The sequence below is a fragment of the Parasteatoda tepidariorum genome, chromosome 4 (genome assembly GCF_982258835.1).
Source record: "Parasteatoda tepidariorum strain Cologne lab strain chromosome 4, Ptep-v5.0, whole genome shotgun sequence".
Classification (NCBI taxonomy): Eukaryota; Metazoa; Arthropoda; class Arachnida; order Araneae; family Theridiidae; genus Parasteatoda; species Parasteatoda tepidariorum.
In genome coordinates this window covers 62,479,431-62,498,870 of record NC_141758.1, presented here as the reverse complement: position 1 = coordinate 62,498,870, position 19,440 = coordinate 62,479,431, and the positions used below count along the sequence as shown (strand labels likewise).

At 30.3% G+C, this 19,440-nt stretch overlaps 2 protein-coding genes across 2 annotated transcripts in view; one reads left to right on the top strand and one right to left on the bottom strand.

Annotated features, from left to right (window-relative positions):
* Positions 1-4,927: 4,927 nt before the first annotated feature.
* LOC107444457 (E3 ubiquitin-protein ligase MARCHF2) lies at positions 4,928-11,480 on the bottom strand. The gene is made up of 4 exons (XM_016058595.4): positions 11,195-11,480; positions 10,005-10,114; positions 6,216-6,451; positions 4,928-5,379 (listed from the first exon to the last, which is right to left on the bottom strand). The coding sequence occupies exons 1-4, from the start codon at positions 11,367-11,369 to the stop codon at positions 5,109-5,111; spliced, it is 792 nt and encodes a 263-aa protein (XP_015914081.1). The 5' UTR covers positions 11,370-11,480; the 3' UTR covers positions 4,928-5,108.
* Positions 11,481-14,095: 2,615 nt separating this feature from the next.
* The window catches only part of LOC107444460 (RNA-binding protein 47), a 28,748-nt gene continuing 23,403 nt past the window's right edge, over positions 14,096-19,440 (top strand). The window contains exon 1 of the mRNA XM_016058604.4: positions 14,096-14,926. Coding sequence (XP_015914090.1) covers positions 14,255-14,926 — 672 coding nt within the window. The 5' untranslated portion in view covers positions 14,096-14,254. The remainder of the gene's footprint in view (positions 14,927-19,440) is intronic.

Sequence of the window (19,440 nt, the reverse complement as noted above, 5' to 3'; positions counted from 1 at the left end):
AGAATGTTAAAATGAAAATACTTTAAATGTTAAATATTTGTGTATCATTAAAATTTAACCCAAAGTGGCGCTATAAGTACACTAACGGTGTAAATGAAGGGAGCGGTCGTTTAAACCTACTTAATGAACTTTTTTGATTTTGATCCTGAATTATTTTTTTTTCTGTAGTTTTAAGTTGTAACTAATAATACGAGAAATCATCAATTGCTGCATATTGTTGAAATTTTGTTCATAAATGTGATTTTGACAATGTCAAAATTATTTCTACTCCAATCACACCAGCCTATCTTGTTTTATTCATATGAATGCTGATTCCCTTGTTAACGACACTTGTTCCTCACCACCTCTACATAGCGTGTGAAAATGCATTTTACCCTCACTTACCTCTCTTGGCTACTGTGGATTTTCTTGTTTTGATTCTTATATTTATTTTCCAATTTTTTCATTAACAACTTTAAGTTTTATATTTCAAATCCCTTTTGTTTCTTCTAATTTACGCCTGGTAAGTCTTGAAAATGGATGCCTGTTTTTGAACGTTTGAAACATGTCGATTTTTCAATTTGTATTTTTTATTTATTATTTTTTTGTAGCAAATGAAATTTTTAATCTTGTAATAGAGTTTTGTTCATGTTGATGTGAAGTTAATGGGTCTTATCTTTAATAAGAAAATCTCATAACATCACAACTTGAGTTACAAAAAACAACGCATTTCATTGTTTCTCTGGGGTGATTAATTTTTTGTCTTATGTGCTTAGTTACCTTATTGTAAGATTTTTTTTAGTTGAAATCAAACTGAAATTTATGTGCCAAGTACTTTATATAAAATTCATTGGATTTAAATAATAGGCGATCATTTCTTCATTTTAATATAAAGGTATTCTTCCATTTTAAGCTGATGCTACTTTTTTAATCTAATGGGACTAAGAAGAGGGGTATATAAATAATTTGTTTGAGCGGTATATAAATGTTATTTATTTTATTTTAAAATCTTTGGCCTATTTCTTATATTTTAAATCTAAGTATCAAATTTAAAAAGTTAACTGGTAGAAATGAAGTAACACACTGTAAAGTTGTTACTAAAATCTGCTAAAAAATAATGCAAATGTTTTTTTTTTTTTTTTTTTTTTTTTTGAGTTGTAAAATATAAAAAGAAATTAACTATTAAAATAATAGTTTATTGTATTATTTAGACAAACTTTGAAACCTAGAATATTCATGCAGAATGAATCCTTATAAGTTATATTGAATTTTAATTAAATGATTATAATAAACTAATGATTATAATGAACTAATGATTTAATATTAATAATTAGTCTTTTTTAAGGTGGTGGTACCGTAGGTTTTTTTTTGTTTTGTTCTTCTATTTCATTAAATAAATGAGAAAAATGTTTCGATTTACACTATTATTCCAGAAATGTAATGAAAAAATGCAACATGTTAATACAGTAAGAAACCCTAACTTTTGAAATCTCTCTTGGCTAAGCTATTGGGTCACAAAAGTTATATTTATTCAGACACGCTACATTTTTTTTGTTGTCTCATTTCATACCTTGCGTCCACATTGTGTGAAAATCTGATTACCTAGTCAAAAGTTATGTAGGGTGATTCTGAGTGTAAAAGAAAAAACGTTATTCATTGAATTTTTTATTGTTGAATGATTCATATGATTTACTAAATTTAGTACTTTTTTTCTTCTATTTCACAACAAAATTAGCAAAACAAAAATGGCAAAATTCTTCAAAAATGTACTACCATCTTAAATAGATGTGGCAAAATAATTTTTTTTTCTAATGAACTGAAATGAAAAATTGTTTTTACCTAATAATTAGCCTAATTTACATAAAAATGGCATTTAACAGAAATTAGTGTCTACTATAAATATAAGAAGTGTAAGTATTTGATGAAATTAAAATTAATCGGGAAGTATTACCTAAATGTTTCTAAATGTAATACTCTTTTAGGGATAATAATGAAACCGTATCATAGTTATCCGTGTTATAAACATAATTGTTTATTATTTATTTATGTTTATTATTGTTGTCTTTAAATTATAAGCATTTATATATCATTTGCATTAATACATTCATTTGTAAAAATTAGTTTGTATGTGTTTATTTTTGTATTCACAAATATGCATTAAAATATTTGTATCATATATATATGTAATTTTTCTAAAAAAATTAACTGCAATGGTAATTATTAATCAAGTTCTATCTTGCTTTCAAATAATTGTAATTAAAAGAATGTAGTTATCATGCTTTTATTGTTAGTTGTTGTTTGTTTCTTTACTTGAGTTTGAGAATGTTTTCATAGCTTGTATATAAGCCAAGTTGTTTACATTCTTATCATTGACATAAGTATAAACATATTTCTGTAATGAGCGCCAAATAAATTTAAGTGTACTTTATTAATTTTAGACCTTTACTATGCATGGTGTTTCAATATTGTTACAAAGTATATGCTTGATATTAGAGAGTACATTGAACTGTTATTTAAAAAAAAAAATATTAATGTTGATTCTTAATTTAAGAATAATTTTACTTGTTAGGCTTTTGGCTCCAAAAATATTTCAAAGTTTTAAAAAATTTTGCTAAAAAGATTTATGGAATTAAGTACACTTTTGAAATGGAAATAAAATTTTAATACCCACTTTAAAATGTTAAGAAATGAAAACCATTTGTATATTTTTGGAGTCCTAGGCTGATATGGCTCTGTATATAAGCTGTTAATGGCTGTATGTATATAGATCTTTCAATGCCTTCTTTAAATCTGGTTTAAGTTTTTAAGTAGTTTCAGTTCATAACTATGCAATGTAAATGAGATCTTTCCCTCCCTCCTCTTCTTTATATCTAGTGATGCCTATTAAAATATAGGTTCTTCACATTCTGGCATCACTAGTTTCATCTGTAGAAATGCATTCGTGTGATGATATGTGTGCAAAATGCATCTGATGCGATGTAATCATGAAGCTGAAAAGTGTTTTATCATTTGTTTAATAAATAATGATTTTTAAAATTACACTGAATCTTTTGTTTATTATTATTTACTAATTGAAAAGGTTGTTGTTTCTAATGTGACTTGCTAATATCAGTAAATCTGCTTGATGAAACCAAGCAGGCTTATATTAAAAGTCGAGCGAATATTTAAAGCCGAGGGTGTGTCTTTGTTTTTCAGTAGCACCATCTATGGCCAAGAATACGACTTCAGCCACACACACCTCACAATCTGTTTTATAGGGCGGGCCCATTCATTTATTCTCAGATTGTATTTTTGACCTGAGCCAGAGACCGATAAATCTCCAATTTAGTACCCCAAGGGGTTTAATTTGTTATGGGAACTTGGAGGACTTTGAGACCCGACAGATTGACATGCACCAGTCACCATTTCCTACGCGACGAGCTCTTGGACATGGGCCCAACGCCCTACCTCCCAGGCTATTCTGGCCACATTGAAATGCTCTGAAAAGGGTAAAATAAAATTTGTGTATAATATTATAACTGGCTTTGAACAGCCGACCCTTTTTTTGGGTTTACTACGACTGTCACTGTTCAACTCCGTAGCCTTGTAATTTTAAATCCAATTTAGAAGACAAGGAACTTCAGGACCAAATACTTGCCTGCAAACAAACCTTGGTGGAGGACATTTTGATGGAACTAACCTTCATGGACCACCATGGAATATACTCTCCAACTTTTGAAAAAAAATTTCAGCTCTTGTGTAGCAAATAAGTATTTAAAACAGAACTTGAATAAAACTTTTGGGAGAACTTAAAAACATAGCCTTTTGATCTGACCTTTAATATGTCTATATAAATGTTAAAATAATATGTAAGAATTTTAAAATTAAAGTTTCATAACGAAATAATATCATAATATTTCTATGTACTATTTATAATAAGAGTCCTCTTAATATCCGTTGCAGTTAATCTAGCAATTTTAATCATCTAAACTAGCAGTTTACTAAATCCTTTTAACTATAGAGCTATTTGATACAGTTTTGAGCCGCAGTTGATAAACAGTTGAAGAATTTGCGTATCCTCTTTTTCGTTCTTATGCTTATGATTTTAAATAAATGGAACTAAAAAGAAAAAAGTATCGAGTCTCCCACTGTTAACCAACGATTTATAAAAAATTAACGAAAAATAAAAGTAGATGGAAGTTATTGTTTGCTGCGTTCTGTTTAGAAAATCAGATTTTTATTCTCAAGAAGTTTCAAAATTAGTCACAAAGTTTATCAACAGATGGCAATGACACTGTTGCTTGGAAAAACTTGTAAAACATTGTTTCTTGCAGCATTTCAACAGACACTTTTGCATTACTATCTGTTAATTTTATCCTGCTTGTGCAACCTTGCTATTGCAAATTGCTATTGGTTTGGTAATGCTATTGCCTTGCTATTGATTTAATTTAAAGCGTTGTTTTAACCCTTTTTTCAGTCAAACGAGTAATCTGCTGGCGAATTTCGTTGCCAATTTTAAAACTTATGTTTCCAATACAGAAAGCAGCAAAAAAATACATTTCTAATTTAAAAAATTTTTTTTTCGTAATTCTTGGTCATTTTGAAACATTTTGACTAGCACAACACGAGTGCACACACAAAAACTCTTAAGTGTTTTGATTTGGTGTATATCTTTGTCTCTTAAATTTGGCGATCTTTGAAGAAAGGAAAGTGGTTTAACCGGTTCTATTTAGTAACAAGCTTTGCTTTGTGTATTTATGAGGAAGGGAAAATCTCTTCAGCACGCTTCACAACCGGATTTTGAACACATTCAGTGCAAATCTGTGGCTTTTATGAGGAAAATATTTACGTTTTGTCTCGGTTAACAGTTAACTTACTACGTCACAAAATGAAAATTTGCTAGTTGTCCATTTTGAATTGATGCGTTGCTTATATTGTAATGTGTATACTACACCGTTCGATAAATTCAGCAAAGCATAAAGAATTTAATTTTTAATAAAAATTTAGATTTCTGAATAGACAAATGTTAATTCATTGTAAATCATCGAAAAACCATATCACACAAATACCTCTTACAATATATACACAGTTTATAAATATCAAATATTTTTGGTATAAACTACCATGTTACATTTTATTTCATTCATGCCTCAAACTGTTGTTACGCGACTAGTGATTGTGATGTACTGGATGTTGGACGCTGGTGGGGATGGCTCAGAGTCTGTACTGTGACCTGCATGAGATCTGTCTGCCTGTACAACTGGAATTAAAGGCTCCAGTAGAAGTATTGCACCAGGAGTAGATTGTAATGTAAGAGATTCTTCTGAAGTTACTGGTGAAGATTCTAGTGATGATTGTCTGTCAACCACTTGCACGTTCCAGCTACGATTTCTCCATCTTCTCCAAATCATGATATGATATCTAACAAAAAAAAAAAAAATAATATTTATCGTTTTTATTCCGTTAAAAGGAGATTCCCAATAGCAGATGAAATTGTTGTTACAGCGAACTTTTCCAGATAAGCAAATACACATATTTATTTAGTGTTAAAAAATGCAATGAAAAGTTTCAAAAACGTTATCAATAACAAGTTGCCAAAAGTTATGCAAAGTTTTTGCGAGAATTAAGAAAAAATGAAAATGCAATAGCTTTTGACGTCATTGTCAATATGAAATGTTGTTTTTAATAATAAGCTGTTGATAAGGAAAATTAAAGGTCAACAAAAAGCGAATTCTTTTGCAGTGTGAAGCAAAAATCCTGAAAATAGCAAAAAAAAAATTTTGTAAGAAAGAAATAAAGTTTCTCTTTAGTTACCCACGCATGTTTGCTTCAATATGCATAAAAAGATTGTAAGATGGAATGAGGATAAAATTATGTTCGTTTTTTTTCCCCAGTATAAAAATGTCTTCCATTTTGTCCTTATATGCATAACATTGCTCATTTAATTAGCATTAAAGCATATTTACCTCAATTTTTTTTGTCGCAATAGCAAAATGCTAGCAATATTTAACTCGTCATTAACATAGAAATTTTCTAAAGTTAGTTCCGGTTTTAAGAAGCTTTGTTTGCTCTTGGTTATCCGAAATAAATCGAATTGGAGTTCGTATCTTATTTTTTTGATAATTAAAAAAAATTTCTCGTTATTTTATTTCTTCTTAAAACAAGACAGAAAACTAAAAATATAAAATATTTTTTCCATATGAAAAAAAGTTTTTAAAGAAAGAGTTAAAAACATTTTTAATTATTATAGTTTTTACCGTGCGCATAAGACAATCCATGTGAAATAGGCAAAAATTAGGAATATCGCCAGTATCACTAGGGCAACTGTTTCCACTGTTGAGTTTTTCACCTTGAAATAATACACAGCACCTTCAATGCATAACCAAAAAGTGGCAACGCCTAATGGAGTTAGAAATAGGCAGCATGTACAGTCTCCTGCCAAGTTTCTTCTGTCATTCTGAGTATCTTCTTGTTTCCACCATTCCCAGCAACTCTAATAATAAATATTTTCAAATTAAATAACTGGCTGTGTAGCCTTGTCTATAAAGAATCGTCGCATAAGACAATCCATGTGAAATAGGCAAAAATTAGGAATATCGCAATCGACTCCGCTAAGATCCACCGTGTACATGCGATATACGAGCTTGTAAAATCTGTAGAATCGGAAGTCCTGTGATCCGTTGCTGAGCAGCACCATAGGTACATGGATCTCGAGAAAACTTCCTTCCCCTTCAGATCTATGTCTAAATTGGGGAGAGAAAGTGACCTCACGAATAAATGGTGCTGCCATCTATCAATGGAGTTCTGAGCTAATTCGAATTTTCATCATTGTAGTGCTCTCTTTCTAAATGAAAGGCGCACTTTTTTCACGTAATTGGCAAGCGGTCAATGGCTGGAGAGTTTGGCTTGTACAACTGTCATTCAAAATAACAAATTAAATAGCTTCCAAAAACGATGAAATGTGACTCAGTTTTAATTTTTTAAAAATATACTTATAAGCCTTTGGATGAATTGTGAGAGAAAAAAATATAATACTGCATAACTTTAGTACTAATGATCAGATTTTCACGAACAAAGTGCTGATTTTCAAGGTTCAAAAGATTTATCTCAAATATGTTAATTAAATAGTGTCAACTGTTGATTTAGTCACGGAATCAGACACAAAAAAGTTCTTTTTCAGAATAGACATTCTTTTCGACAGATTTAGAGTTTTGACCATTAAAATATGGGAAGGGGTTAACCACAATCAGAAAAATAAGATCACAATAACTTGGGAGAGCGGTCAAAAGTTTGGTCCCCTGAATGTTCGCTTTATTTTTTTTACGTATTTTGCCTAATTTTTAAGCGTATCAAAATGTTTTTGCGTGCAATTATAAAATTTTTTTATCCGAGGAAAATTCCATGTAACGAAAATTTTTTATAATTATTTATTATTATTTTATTTATTATTATAATGGTAGATAAATTTTGAACGATATAATATTCAATGACAAAATCCGAAAAAACAACTGGAATAGTTTTTGGAAAATATAAGTTTAAACCTACAAACTTTTTTGAAATTTCATAACTATCGAACTGTTCGCAAAAATTTCGACGAGGTTTTGATTAGATATTGTTGTTGTCACATTATTTGAAGTGATGTTAACTTTTGTACACTTTATGATTTAAAAATTTTTCCTACATTTTTAAATAAAACAATAAGGAAAAACAAATGATTGTCACGAATTATTTTTTACATGGATAAACAAATTTAATAATTGTGTGCAATAACTTTTCCATTCACTAAAAAATTCCCGAGATGAGGCGAAACAAAAGGAAATCATTATTAAGGTGGTGCCCAATATTTTGACCACTCTCCTGGTCAAACTATTGGGATAATTTTTTTTCTTCAAAATGGCAGATACTGAGATGGAATACTTAGTGACTCAGGGGAAAGAAAGTTTGCCTTCAGATGAGGTGAGCCTGGGTTCGAATTTCAGTGGTGGCTGGTGGGTATGAATTTTGCTCCCGCTCGCACTGACTACAGTGCTGGCTTAAAATATCCTCAGTGGTAGCGGATCATGGATTAGAATCCCCTTGCCGTCGGGCTAACCATGGGATATTTTCGTGGTTTTCCTCTCCATGTAGCACAAAAGCAGATTAGTTCCATCAAAAAACTTGTCTCAATGTTTACTTGATCCAGGAGTTCCCCTGTCTTCTGGGTTGGGTCCAAAATTACAAGGCTATGGAGTTGAGCATTGATAGACGTAAGCTAAAGATTGGGTCAGTTGTTCAACACCGGTAATAAAATAAAATGGCGGTTGCTGGTACCACCCATCCATGTTTTAATGGTCAAGAATCCAATTCCGTCGATAAAAAGGGAAATTTATTCAGTGTAAATACGTTTCTGTGTCTAATTTTGTAAATTAATCAGTAGTTAGCACTGATTAATTAGCACAGTTGAGGTCAACCCTTTGAATCATGAAGATTTTATAACCGTCGTTGAACAGCTGACCCAATTTTTGGGTTTACAGTTCTTGTTTTTCGGGTTACCTGGCTACCAGTGTTCAACTCCGTAGCGTTGTAATTTTGGACCCAACCCAGAAGACAGGGGAACTCCTGGATCAAGTATTGGGAGAAATTTGCCTTCATGGAAGACTTTTTGTTGGAACTAACCCGCATTTACGTTACATGGAGAGGAAGACCCCGAGACCCCCCCACGGTTAGCCTGACGACTAGGGGACCCATGATCTGTTTATCACTGAGGATATTTCACGTCAGCACTGTGGTCGGTGCAAGCCGGATGCGGAATTCATATCGGCCAACCCGGTTCAATTCATTGGAAGGCGAACGCTCTATCCCCTGAGCCATCGCGGCTCTGAACCATTAAGATTGGCCTAGTACGTGAAAATCCGATCACCAGAGCAAAAAATTATTAATTATTTAGACAGAGATTTTTTTAGTTGTTCATTACGCAAGTTTTCTTACCGCCTTCTCCCATAATATTTTGCATACTAATATTAAATGCTGTGAAATAATCTGAAAAATGCTTGAAGTGCTTGTTTTTTTCTTAATAAAAAGAGAATTTTCTTCTCTTCTAAAAGAGTTAGATTTAAACAATTGTTTTCTATACTTTAAAACTAATATATAAAGAAAGATATATTTTCGTTTGTATATAAAGTCTATGAGTTAAAAGGCTGATTTTAGTTTAGTTTTTTTTTTTATTAAAAGTCTTTTTCAGGAAGTAAATATCCATTTTCAGTCTTAAATGGAGTGATATTTCATTTCATATTTTGGATATTACTACGACCTTTTGAATTTCTCTTGTCCGATATTTTTATGCTTGGAATCTGATTCGAGTACGATTATTTAATTCTGATTCATGTTATGGCGTTCAATTGAAATTTTAGAGGGAGAACGACATACAGTTTGACAGGTGACGCATTAGGGAGCGTTGTCGTTGAGAAATACTGTGTTCAACTTTCCTCGTTGATTCTAAAACGCATGTCTCAGTTTTAAACCATATTTCATCGTCCCTATCAGCGTTTATTTCATTTCTACGATGCTTAAAATTGATATATAAACTGTTCTGATCCTATAACGCCATAAAAGATGAATTTTAAGACGTTTTCAGGGTTATGATGGGGAGCTGGTATGACATGGGCATACAAAAACATTTTCAGCGTTTACAAAAATGTAAGGATTGATGATATGATTATGTATAAAGCATTGTAAATTTTCAATTTTTGACATGATATAAACATAATGGGAAATAAGCGGATTTTGTATTTCTAAAAATACAGGAAACCTGCCATTTGGCCGTTGCATATGTACTTTCGAATAAATCTCGAAATAAATATTCTTTGCGAAATGTTATCAATAGATATTCTTCAAAAAATTGAAAAGTTTTATAATATTTAAAGCATTAAAGGGTAACTTTTTGAAAACTTTGATAACAAAGTGTGATAATAAGCTCAATATGTCTATTATTGAAACAAAAGGATTGGAAAAGCTGAAATTTTTATCAATAGTTTTTAGGAAAAAAAAAGAAGTCGAATGAAATTTACCTTTCTTGTTCTTCGAGTAGTAAAATGATGGTGGCAAAGTTCACACGCCTCATAATTCGTTGTTTCAAGCCACCTCTCCAAACAATTTCGATGGACGTATTCTATCGTACCTGATAAAAGAAAAATTCACATTGATCAGAAAATGAGTTAATAATTCATCACATTTTTTGTTTTACTAAAGAAAATCTTTATGTCTACCAAAAACTGACAGTATTGTGCTGTACGGTGGCTGGATTTTGAATCAAGGTAGGTAGGTACTTTATTTACGTCGCTTTAGAGCTTCACAATGGGCTATTGGTGATGGTCTGGGATACATCCCTGAGTATGATCCGAAGACTTGCTCATTTGTGAGGTCTCTTCCTCAATCTAGTCATAAATTTGATGAGGAAGAAAATTTTCTTCAGATCACTGTACTCATGGCAGTGCTTAGCGACCGACCACAGGACATTCGGAAACCACAGGAAAAACCACAGGACCACAGGACACAGGAAAAAACAATGCTAAGTTGTGCGATTTCTAAATTCAGAAGGTGATGGTATCATTCCTTTTAATCACATCAGACAGTGTTGCCCCGTTATCACGAGTCGTTACTCAACGATTACCTCCAATCATTTCATCAACAGCAGAAATGAATTTTCACGAGAATCAGGGTGCTTGTTTGCCTTGGGCTTGGGCAGATTCGATATTGATGTACATCTTTCGCGAAAACTTATGTAAGACAGCTGTGTTCTTTTGAAGTTTTTTTAGAACTTTTGCGAAAAACTTGATTAAGAATTTATGTTTTTGGTATTTATTGAAACAAATTAGCAATTCTTAGGTTAATATAACAGGTTAACATAAGAATAGTGTAAACGACGGCTATAAACAATTATCATGAAGAACAATAGCATTAAGGAAACAAGAAGCTATGCTGGTATGAAAGCGCTAGCAGTTTACCTTACTAGTTTGGCGTCAAATCCAAACCGGGAAAATTTCTTAATACTTGCTATTATAATATCATATTATAATGATGTGCTATTATAATGATGTGCTATTATAATGATTGTGCTATCATAATGATTGTAATGTCATATGTAGTAAATCAGTTTCATTTAGTTCTTTTTTTTTGTTTAAACTATTTAACTGTGTATAAAATAACGAATCCTTCTCTAACTGTGCTGATTTTTTTTTTTTAAATCAATTTTACCTACCTTTACATTTACAAGGTCTCAAGAGTCGTTCTCTACTCGGACCGCTATAACAAATCCTACACATCTGATTATTTTCTAAATTACCAACTTGCAGCACTACATCACTTGGCACTTTATCAGTGGTTAAAGTTTTTGCGCTGTTTCCATCTGAATTTGGGCAAAGAATTTCTTGCATTTTACACTTCGTTTCAAAATTTTGTCTAAATTTTCGACATTTTAAATGGTGTTCCGATGAGTGGAACTGCTTTGCATTTCTTTCTACGTTATGGTTTATATTGAGACTGATATTTGGAATTCGAAGTGTTAATCAATTTTAAAATTCTGCTTAAACTAGCCTTTGAAAATTCAAACTCTATGTGTTCATAATACACATAAAGAGTTAAAAAAATAGCGCACTTCGAAAGAGTTGTTAGAATGAAACAAAATTTTAGTTACGTAAGTACAAAATTGATATAAATAAATGATTAAAAAGTCAAAGAGAAATGATCAGTTATTGCAGGTATTAACCATTTACCAAATTAAAATTTGATTTTAATTCATCGTACTCTTTGTACATTTTTAACACTCTATTATACAGGGTGTTTATAAAGTCCCGGACCCATTCTGATGTTTAATAACTCATAAAATAATAAAGATAGATTAAGATTAATAACATAAATGGTTAGATAGACTCAAAAAGTTTCATAACCCTTGTCAATGAACTTCTAAGTGTGCCCCCTTCGTCGCACGGAAAATATCAAGTCGATAGTCAATTTCAAGGCAAGCAGGTAGCGGCAAGAATGTCGGCATCTACAGAGGCTATTGCGGTTGTAATTCTGGCTTTTTGGTCATCAATGTTCGACACGATCCTCCTGTAAACATTGTCCTTTATAAATCCTCAAAGAAAAATGTCCAGCGGCGTTATATCAGGTGAGCTGGGTGGCCAAGGAATTGGACCTCCTCACCCAATACATCTTCCTGGAAAATGGTCATTCAAAGAGCTACGAACGATGTTACCCCAATGAGGAAGTGCACCATCTTCTTGCAAAAAGACATGAGGCTGAAGCTCTTCTAGTTGTGGAAATACGAAGTTTTCCAACATGTCTAAGTATACGACTGATGAGACCGTCTTTTCTGTAAAAAAGAAAGGCCCAATGACTCGGTCGTGCATCAGTCCACACCACACATTAACCTTTGGGGAATCCCTTTGTGTCTCACGGTATTCATGGGGGTTTTCAGATCCCCATATATGCGCACATTATGGCGATTAACAATGCCAGAAACATGAAAGGATGCTTCGTCGGAGAACATTATGTGCTTCAGAAAATCAGCATCATCTTCTATTCTTCCTACCATATCTGTTGCAAACGCCATCCTTCTAGGCCTATCGTCCGGTTCCAAACCTTGAACAATTTGAACTTTGTATGCATGCAGTCTTAATTGTTTCTTAATAACCTTGTACAACGTCGAAATTGGCATATCCAATTCTCTTGCCGCTGATCGCACAGATCTTCTAGGATTGTCTAAAAATGTCTGTCTGACACGCTCAACGTCAAAATCACTTGTGCTCTCCGAGCGACGAATATTCTCCGTGCGACGAAGTGGGCACACGTGGAAGCTCATTGACAAGGGTCATGAAACTTTTTGAGTCTATCTAACCATTTATGTTATTAATTTTTTTTATCTTTATTATTTTATGAGTTATTAAATATCAAAATGGATCTGGGACTTTATAAACACCCTGTATTTCAGGTTCCGATTTCGTTTATAATTTTTCGCAGAAAAACAAAGTGTAACGTAGTTACTTAAGTTAGTTAGTGTAAAGTTAAATACTCAAAACAGGTGACGAAAGCAGCTATTATTTAATGCAGACAGATTCCATTGAAAACTATTTTTCTATTTTATTTGTGCCATATCAATGTGATGTTTATTTTATTTTACTGGACTTATCAGTGTTTTAAATACTACGAAGTAATTCGAAAAATTACCCTTTTCTTTCATTAAAATTTCCTCAAAAAATGCAATTATTTACTTGTACGCTTTCAGAAAAATTGGTTTCATATTGAAGCATAATATCGGTACCTTATATACCTTAATTTCGTGAATATTTGCTGTAACCTGAAAATATCTTAAATTGAACAATGTTTTACTTTCAGTTGAATCATAGTATCGTTTAATAAAGTTCAAGATAAATTACTATGCATGGTAATATGATTCAACTTAGCACTTTAGCAAGGTTGCAGCAAATGTTTACTGTTTATATTTCAACGCACCCTAGAATTTCTGAACGTATAGTTTTCGAGGAAGTTATAGCCTGATTAGTTATAGCCTACAAAGATATTCTATGTCCAAATCATTTAGAATTATCCAAAAATTGTAGTAATTTTCACACTCTTAACCGAGCAGGTAATAATAATATTGTATACGACATTTTTCATATTTATTAATTTTTTAATGTATATAGCTCGTTAAATTTAAAATTAAGTCTCTTTTACCTTTTGTAGGGCGGAGAAATTGGAACAAAAATTTTTGTCTAGAAAAGCCAGGAAAGTTATGGTCTGACCACAAAGAAATGGCATTCTTCATTTTTATGTTTACAAAATTTTCAGTGGTTAGTTTAAACCTCCGTAGTTTAAGAGATAAAAATTCCTAAAGTTTTAGTGTTTTATATTATTGTCTATAATAAGTGGAACTGTTTTTCCCTCAACGCTTCTAAAAGGGTTAAAGTTTCTATAACCTCAATTTAAAAAAAAATAATAAAAACCGTACATCCCGGTTTTGTTTGTAATACTTTACTATTTCTGTGAATAAAATCAGTGATAAATTGATTCCATTATTCAGCATTTGTTAACGAGTTTCTTTCTTAGCTTTCAAAGAACAATGATACGATAGCACTAAAGAGGAGACAATACAAGCTTTATCTCCTTCAATTCCTTATCTCTGTTAGCTCAAGGTTCATTCTTGGCGCTGCGACAGATAAATCAGGTACTCAGTTGACACCCAGTATCTGGTAGCGATCAGAACCTTCGTGGGTGTTAAATTTCCATAAGGGAACACGCCCCCTTCTTTAAATTTTCAAAAATGACCCAGGTCAACATGGGAACTCCCCCAAAAGCCAAAGAAGAAGCTATTAACAAACTTTTGGAAGAGACCGGCTTCGAAATTACCAACGAAAATGGACAGCGAAAATACTGCCCCAAGGACCCCACCGGTCCCCCACCCGCAAAAGGTAGTGAAGTGTTTGTGGGGAAACTACCTCGAGATGTTTTTGAAGATGAGTTGGTGCCACTGTTTGAAAGAGCCGGACCCATCTATGAAATGAGATTAATGATGGAATATGGGAACAATAATCGTGGTTTCGCTTTCGTAATGTATACTTGTCCTGAGGACGCTAAAAAGGCCATCGATGAGTTAGATAACTATGAAATTCGCAAGAGCAGATTCATCGGAGTTTGTAAGTCTGTCGACAATTGTCGGCTGTTTGTTGGGGGTATTCCCAAAATGAAGACTAAAGAAGAGATTCTCGACGAAATGAAAAAAATTACGGATTCCGTGTCAAAAGTTATCCTGTATAGCAGCATTGCAGATAAAACAAAAAACAGGGGTTTTGCTTTTGTTGAATATGAGAGTCACAAAGCAGCGGCTATGGCAAGAAGAAAACTAATACCCGGTAAAATACCCCTTTGGGGACATGACATAGCTGTGGATTGGGCTGAGCCGGAACCAGAAGTTGATGAAGAGACCATGTCTAAGGTAAAAATACTTCTTTCTTCAAACATCTCAGTCGGGCATTTTTAAAATTGATATATGTCAGTATAATATTATTAACAAATTGGCAATACTAATGTCTCTGCTGAAGTTTCTCTAATTTTTTTCCACTTATATAATAATGCATTTTATACTATGTTCTTGCGTTTGAACAATTATTTGTCTCTTAAAGCTGATGAAATATTTCTGGTAAAAATGAAAACAAAAATTGCTTCTCTTACAAAAGACATAACTGCAAATTCTCTATATTTATATAGTAATTTCTTAATAATATAAAATGCTCATGCATATCTTATTAATCAAATTCCATAAGCTACTTTTTTATAACCGTCGTTGAAAAGTCGACCCAATTTTGGTTTCATGATTGTTGATGTTCAACTCCGTATCCTTGTAATTTTGAACCCAATCCAGAAGACAATGGAACTCCCGAATCAAGTGTTGGGAGAACTTTGCTTTCGTGGAGGAGTTTTTGGTTAAATTAACCCGCATTTGCATTACATGGAGAGAGAAACCACGAAAACCTCCCACGATTAGCATGACGGCAAGGAGACTCTAACCCATGATCCGTTTACCACTGAGGATGCTTTACGTCCATACTGTGGTCGGTGCAAGCCGAATGCAGAATTCGTATCGACCAGCCATTGCTGGAATTCGAACCAGCTTCACCTCATTGGAAGGCGAATGCTCTATCCCCTGAGCCATCACGGCTCTATAAGTTAGTTTAAAATGTTACAAATTATACAACACTTTTAGTGAAGTACAAAGATGTAAAACGCTCTTGAATGTCTTGGCAGTAGTCGCACCACACAATATAAAATGAATTTTATTTATTTATGTAAAAATAGAAATGATTGAAGAAATATAATGGATTTATGTGATGGAAAAGCAATGGAATAGTAAAGATCTTACTTTTGATTGAAAACAAAAAAGAAAAATTTATTCTTGGTCCTTCTCAAATAAATAAATAAATAACCAAAATAAATAAATAAGTAAAATAAATAAATAAAATAAATAAAATAAATAAAATAAATAAAATAAATAAAATAAATAAAATAAATAAAATAAATAAAATAAATAAAATAAATAAAATAAATAAAATAAATAAATAAATAAAATAAATAAGTAAAATAAATAATAAATAAAAAAAATTAAAGTGGGAAAGGTTTCTGGTGTTAAGGCTGTAATGTTCCTTACACCATCTTTTCTTCTAAACTATAATGTGTAGTTACTTCGTAACGACTAACATGCTCTTTGTAATTTGCGATCAGAAATATGATCAGGATAGATATAGGAAAAATTAGTAAGTTTATAGGATTTTGCAAATTATACTACTCTCATACTTGTTTGACTCAAATGTTTAGAAACATAGTGTAGAGCTAAAGTTTTCGTAAAAGTAATTTCGAACTTGAAATAAAATGCTTGTTTAACTTTAAACAAGCAAACAAAAACTTCAAATACAAAAGTTTTAGCAAAAACAAGTATATCAACAAATAGCAGAATTTCACGTATGTGATAATACATAGGAAATCTAAAATAAGTTTATCCCTAGATTTAAAAAAATCTTTCTTTTGTATAATTTTGATCCAACAAATTGTTGTTAATCATTGAAATTTATCTAGACCCAGTTAACTAAATTCCTCCGTTGCTGATTCAATATGCATTACTAATCTTTGCAACGAATGTTTCCTTTATGCTTGTAATACGCAAGATAATCTTTTACTTAAAAAAAATGTTGAACATTTAATTCTTATTATCATATTTTATATAATACATCGCTTACATGCATTTTACGTTCTTATACTGAGAAAAAAGTATAGTGAAAATTGCCAGTATATGGTAAAGTTTACCGTGTTCCTAGCTCTATGGGGAAAGGCTCAGTAATTTTTAACGAAGCGCTTTGATAATGATTTTGGTAAAATTAACCAAATATGGTTTTATAATTTGTGATAAAATTTGGTAATTTTATAATGATGTCTTAGGACTTAGCATAAAAATCATTTATTCGGTTATATTAATTTTTCAGTTTTGTATTTTTGAGTAAATGTGTACTAATAAGAACTATAATTTTGAAAACCAGAATTTCCGGCAAACCATTACCACCTGAACGGAAAAATTACCAAATGAATGGTTTGAATACTGTGTATTTTTATTTTATTACTTTTTTTCCTAAAGAAATGTCATTAATCTTATTTTAGTCCATCAAATATTATACATTTTTATATATCTTTTACCTATATTTTTATATACTAAATCTATAAATACATCTAAGGAAATTTCAGATTATAATGAACTATAATAACTATTATAATGACTTTAACTATTATAATGAGCTTTAAAATAATAATATTTAAAAGAATTTATTTTTACATCAACGATATGATTTTAATAGTCACATTCAGGAAAAAATATTAAAAGAATGTCTTAATATTAGCAAATCTTACGAACATAATACATAAACCAAAACATTGGGATTCAAATTCGTTGAATATTTTTATTATTGAGATCACATTTTGTATAATATTTTTAGGGGAAAAAAACTGCTAGTGAAACTATCGTACTGTATAGTAATGATATTCTTGGTTAAAAAAAAAAAGCATAATTCTGCTTAAAAAACCAAAATATACGAAATTTAAACCATTCATTTGGTAATTTTACCAAAGATCATTACCAATGCTCCTCGGTACCAAGTTTGTGATGTTCCCATAGAGCCAGAAATACGATAAATTTTACAATATTCAGGATATTTTGAACAAACATTTTTTTCTTAGTGTTCGTTGTCCGTTATCTTAATGAATATCATCTTTAAATTGCTGGATAAATGTTTCAAGTTTTTAAATACTTCTTAAATTTTTTGGAATTTAAGTTTTCTTTCTAAGAGTTGTATGTTCTGTCTCTCAACAAATACAATTCTAACAATCAAACTTTCGAGTTTATTTGTAAAAATAAACTCCAATATGATATATTGACATATAAAAAAAAAAAAAAAAAAAAAAAAAAAAAAATATATATATATATATATATATATATATATATATATATATATATATATATATATATATATATATATATATATATATATATATATATATATATATATATATATAAAAATAAATACAAGAAAACACTAAGAAAGTTAAGAAAAACAATAAGTATCATTTATTGCGCTTAAGCTGCAAGTAAACAGCACTCATTAGATAAGTTCAAAATGAAGAATAAAACAAAGAAAAATTATAGACATATGAAAAAAAGGGGGTGGGAAATAATAAGTAAAAAAATAACAAACAACATATTATTTTAAAAAAAAAAATATTAAATTTTAGTTAAAAAACCGGAAAAAAAGCCGGAAAAAAAAGATATAATCTTTTCTTCAGCCCACACGATTATATCCGCAAAACAGAGTGCTATCTGATATTGTATCAATAAAGCCAAAGCAAAATATATTAATACAATAGTGTGAGGAGCACTCAAAAATTTTTTTTATAAAATAACTACATAAAAATAGATCATAAAAAGTAAAAATAACATGTAAAAACAGATAACATGTTATTTTTTTATTTACATGTTATTTTAACTTTTTATGATCTATTTTTATGTAGTTATTTTGTAAAAAAAATTTTTGAGTGCTCCTCACACTATTGTATTAATATATTTTGCTTTGGCTTTATTGATACAATATCAGATAGCACTCTGTTTTGCGGATATAATCGTGTGGGCTGAAGAAAAGATTATATCTTTTTTTTCCGGCTTTTTTTCCGGTTTTTTAATTAAAATTTCATATTTTTTTTTTTAAATAATATGTTGTTTGTTATTTTTTTACTTATTATTTCCCACCCCCCTTTTTTTCATATGTCTATAATTTTTCTTTGTTTTATTCTTCATTTTGAACTTATATATATATATATATATATATATATATATATATATATATATATATATATATATATATATATATATATATATATATATATAAATCAATATATATATATATATATATATATATATATATATATATATATATATATATATATATATATATATATATATATATATATATATATATATATATATATATATATATATATATATATATATATATATATATATATATATATATATATATATATATATATATATATATATATATATATATATATATATATATATATATATATATATATATATATATATATATATATATATATATATATATATATATATATATATATATATATATCTATATATATATATATATATATATACTTTACTCTTCAGCAAATTTAATAAATTTTTAGTTCAATTTTTAAGTTAGTTTTTTCAGCTCATATTTTTAAATTTAATTGTAAGATTTAACTACTTATTAACCCCTTGATATACGAAAACGTCTGGGAGACGTCATTTGCTACTTATATCAAAACAATAATTGGCGTGTCTCAGGCATCTTCAACACGGAGATGCCAACTTGCTCCGGTCAGCAAATAAATATTTTTAAGTGGTAGTTT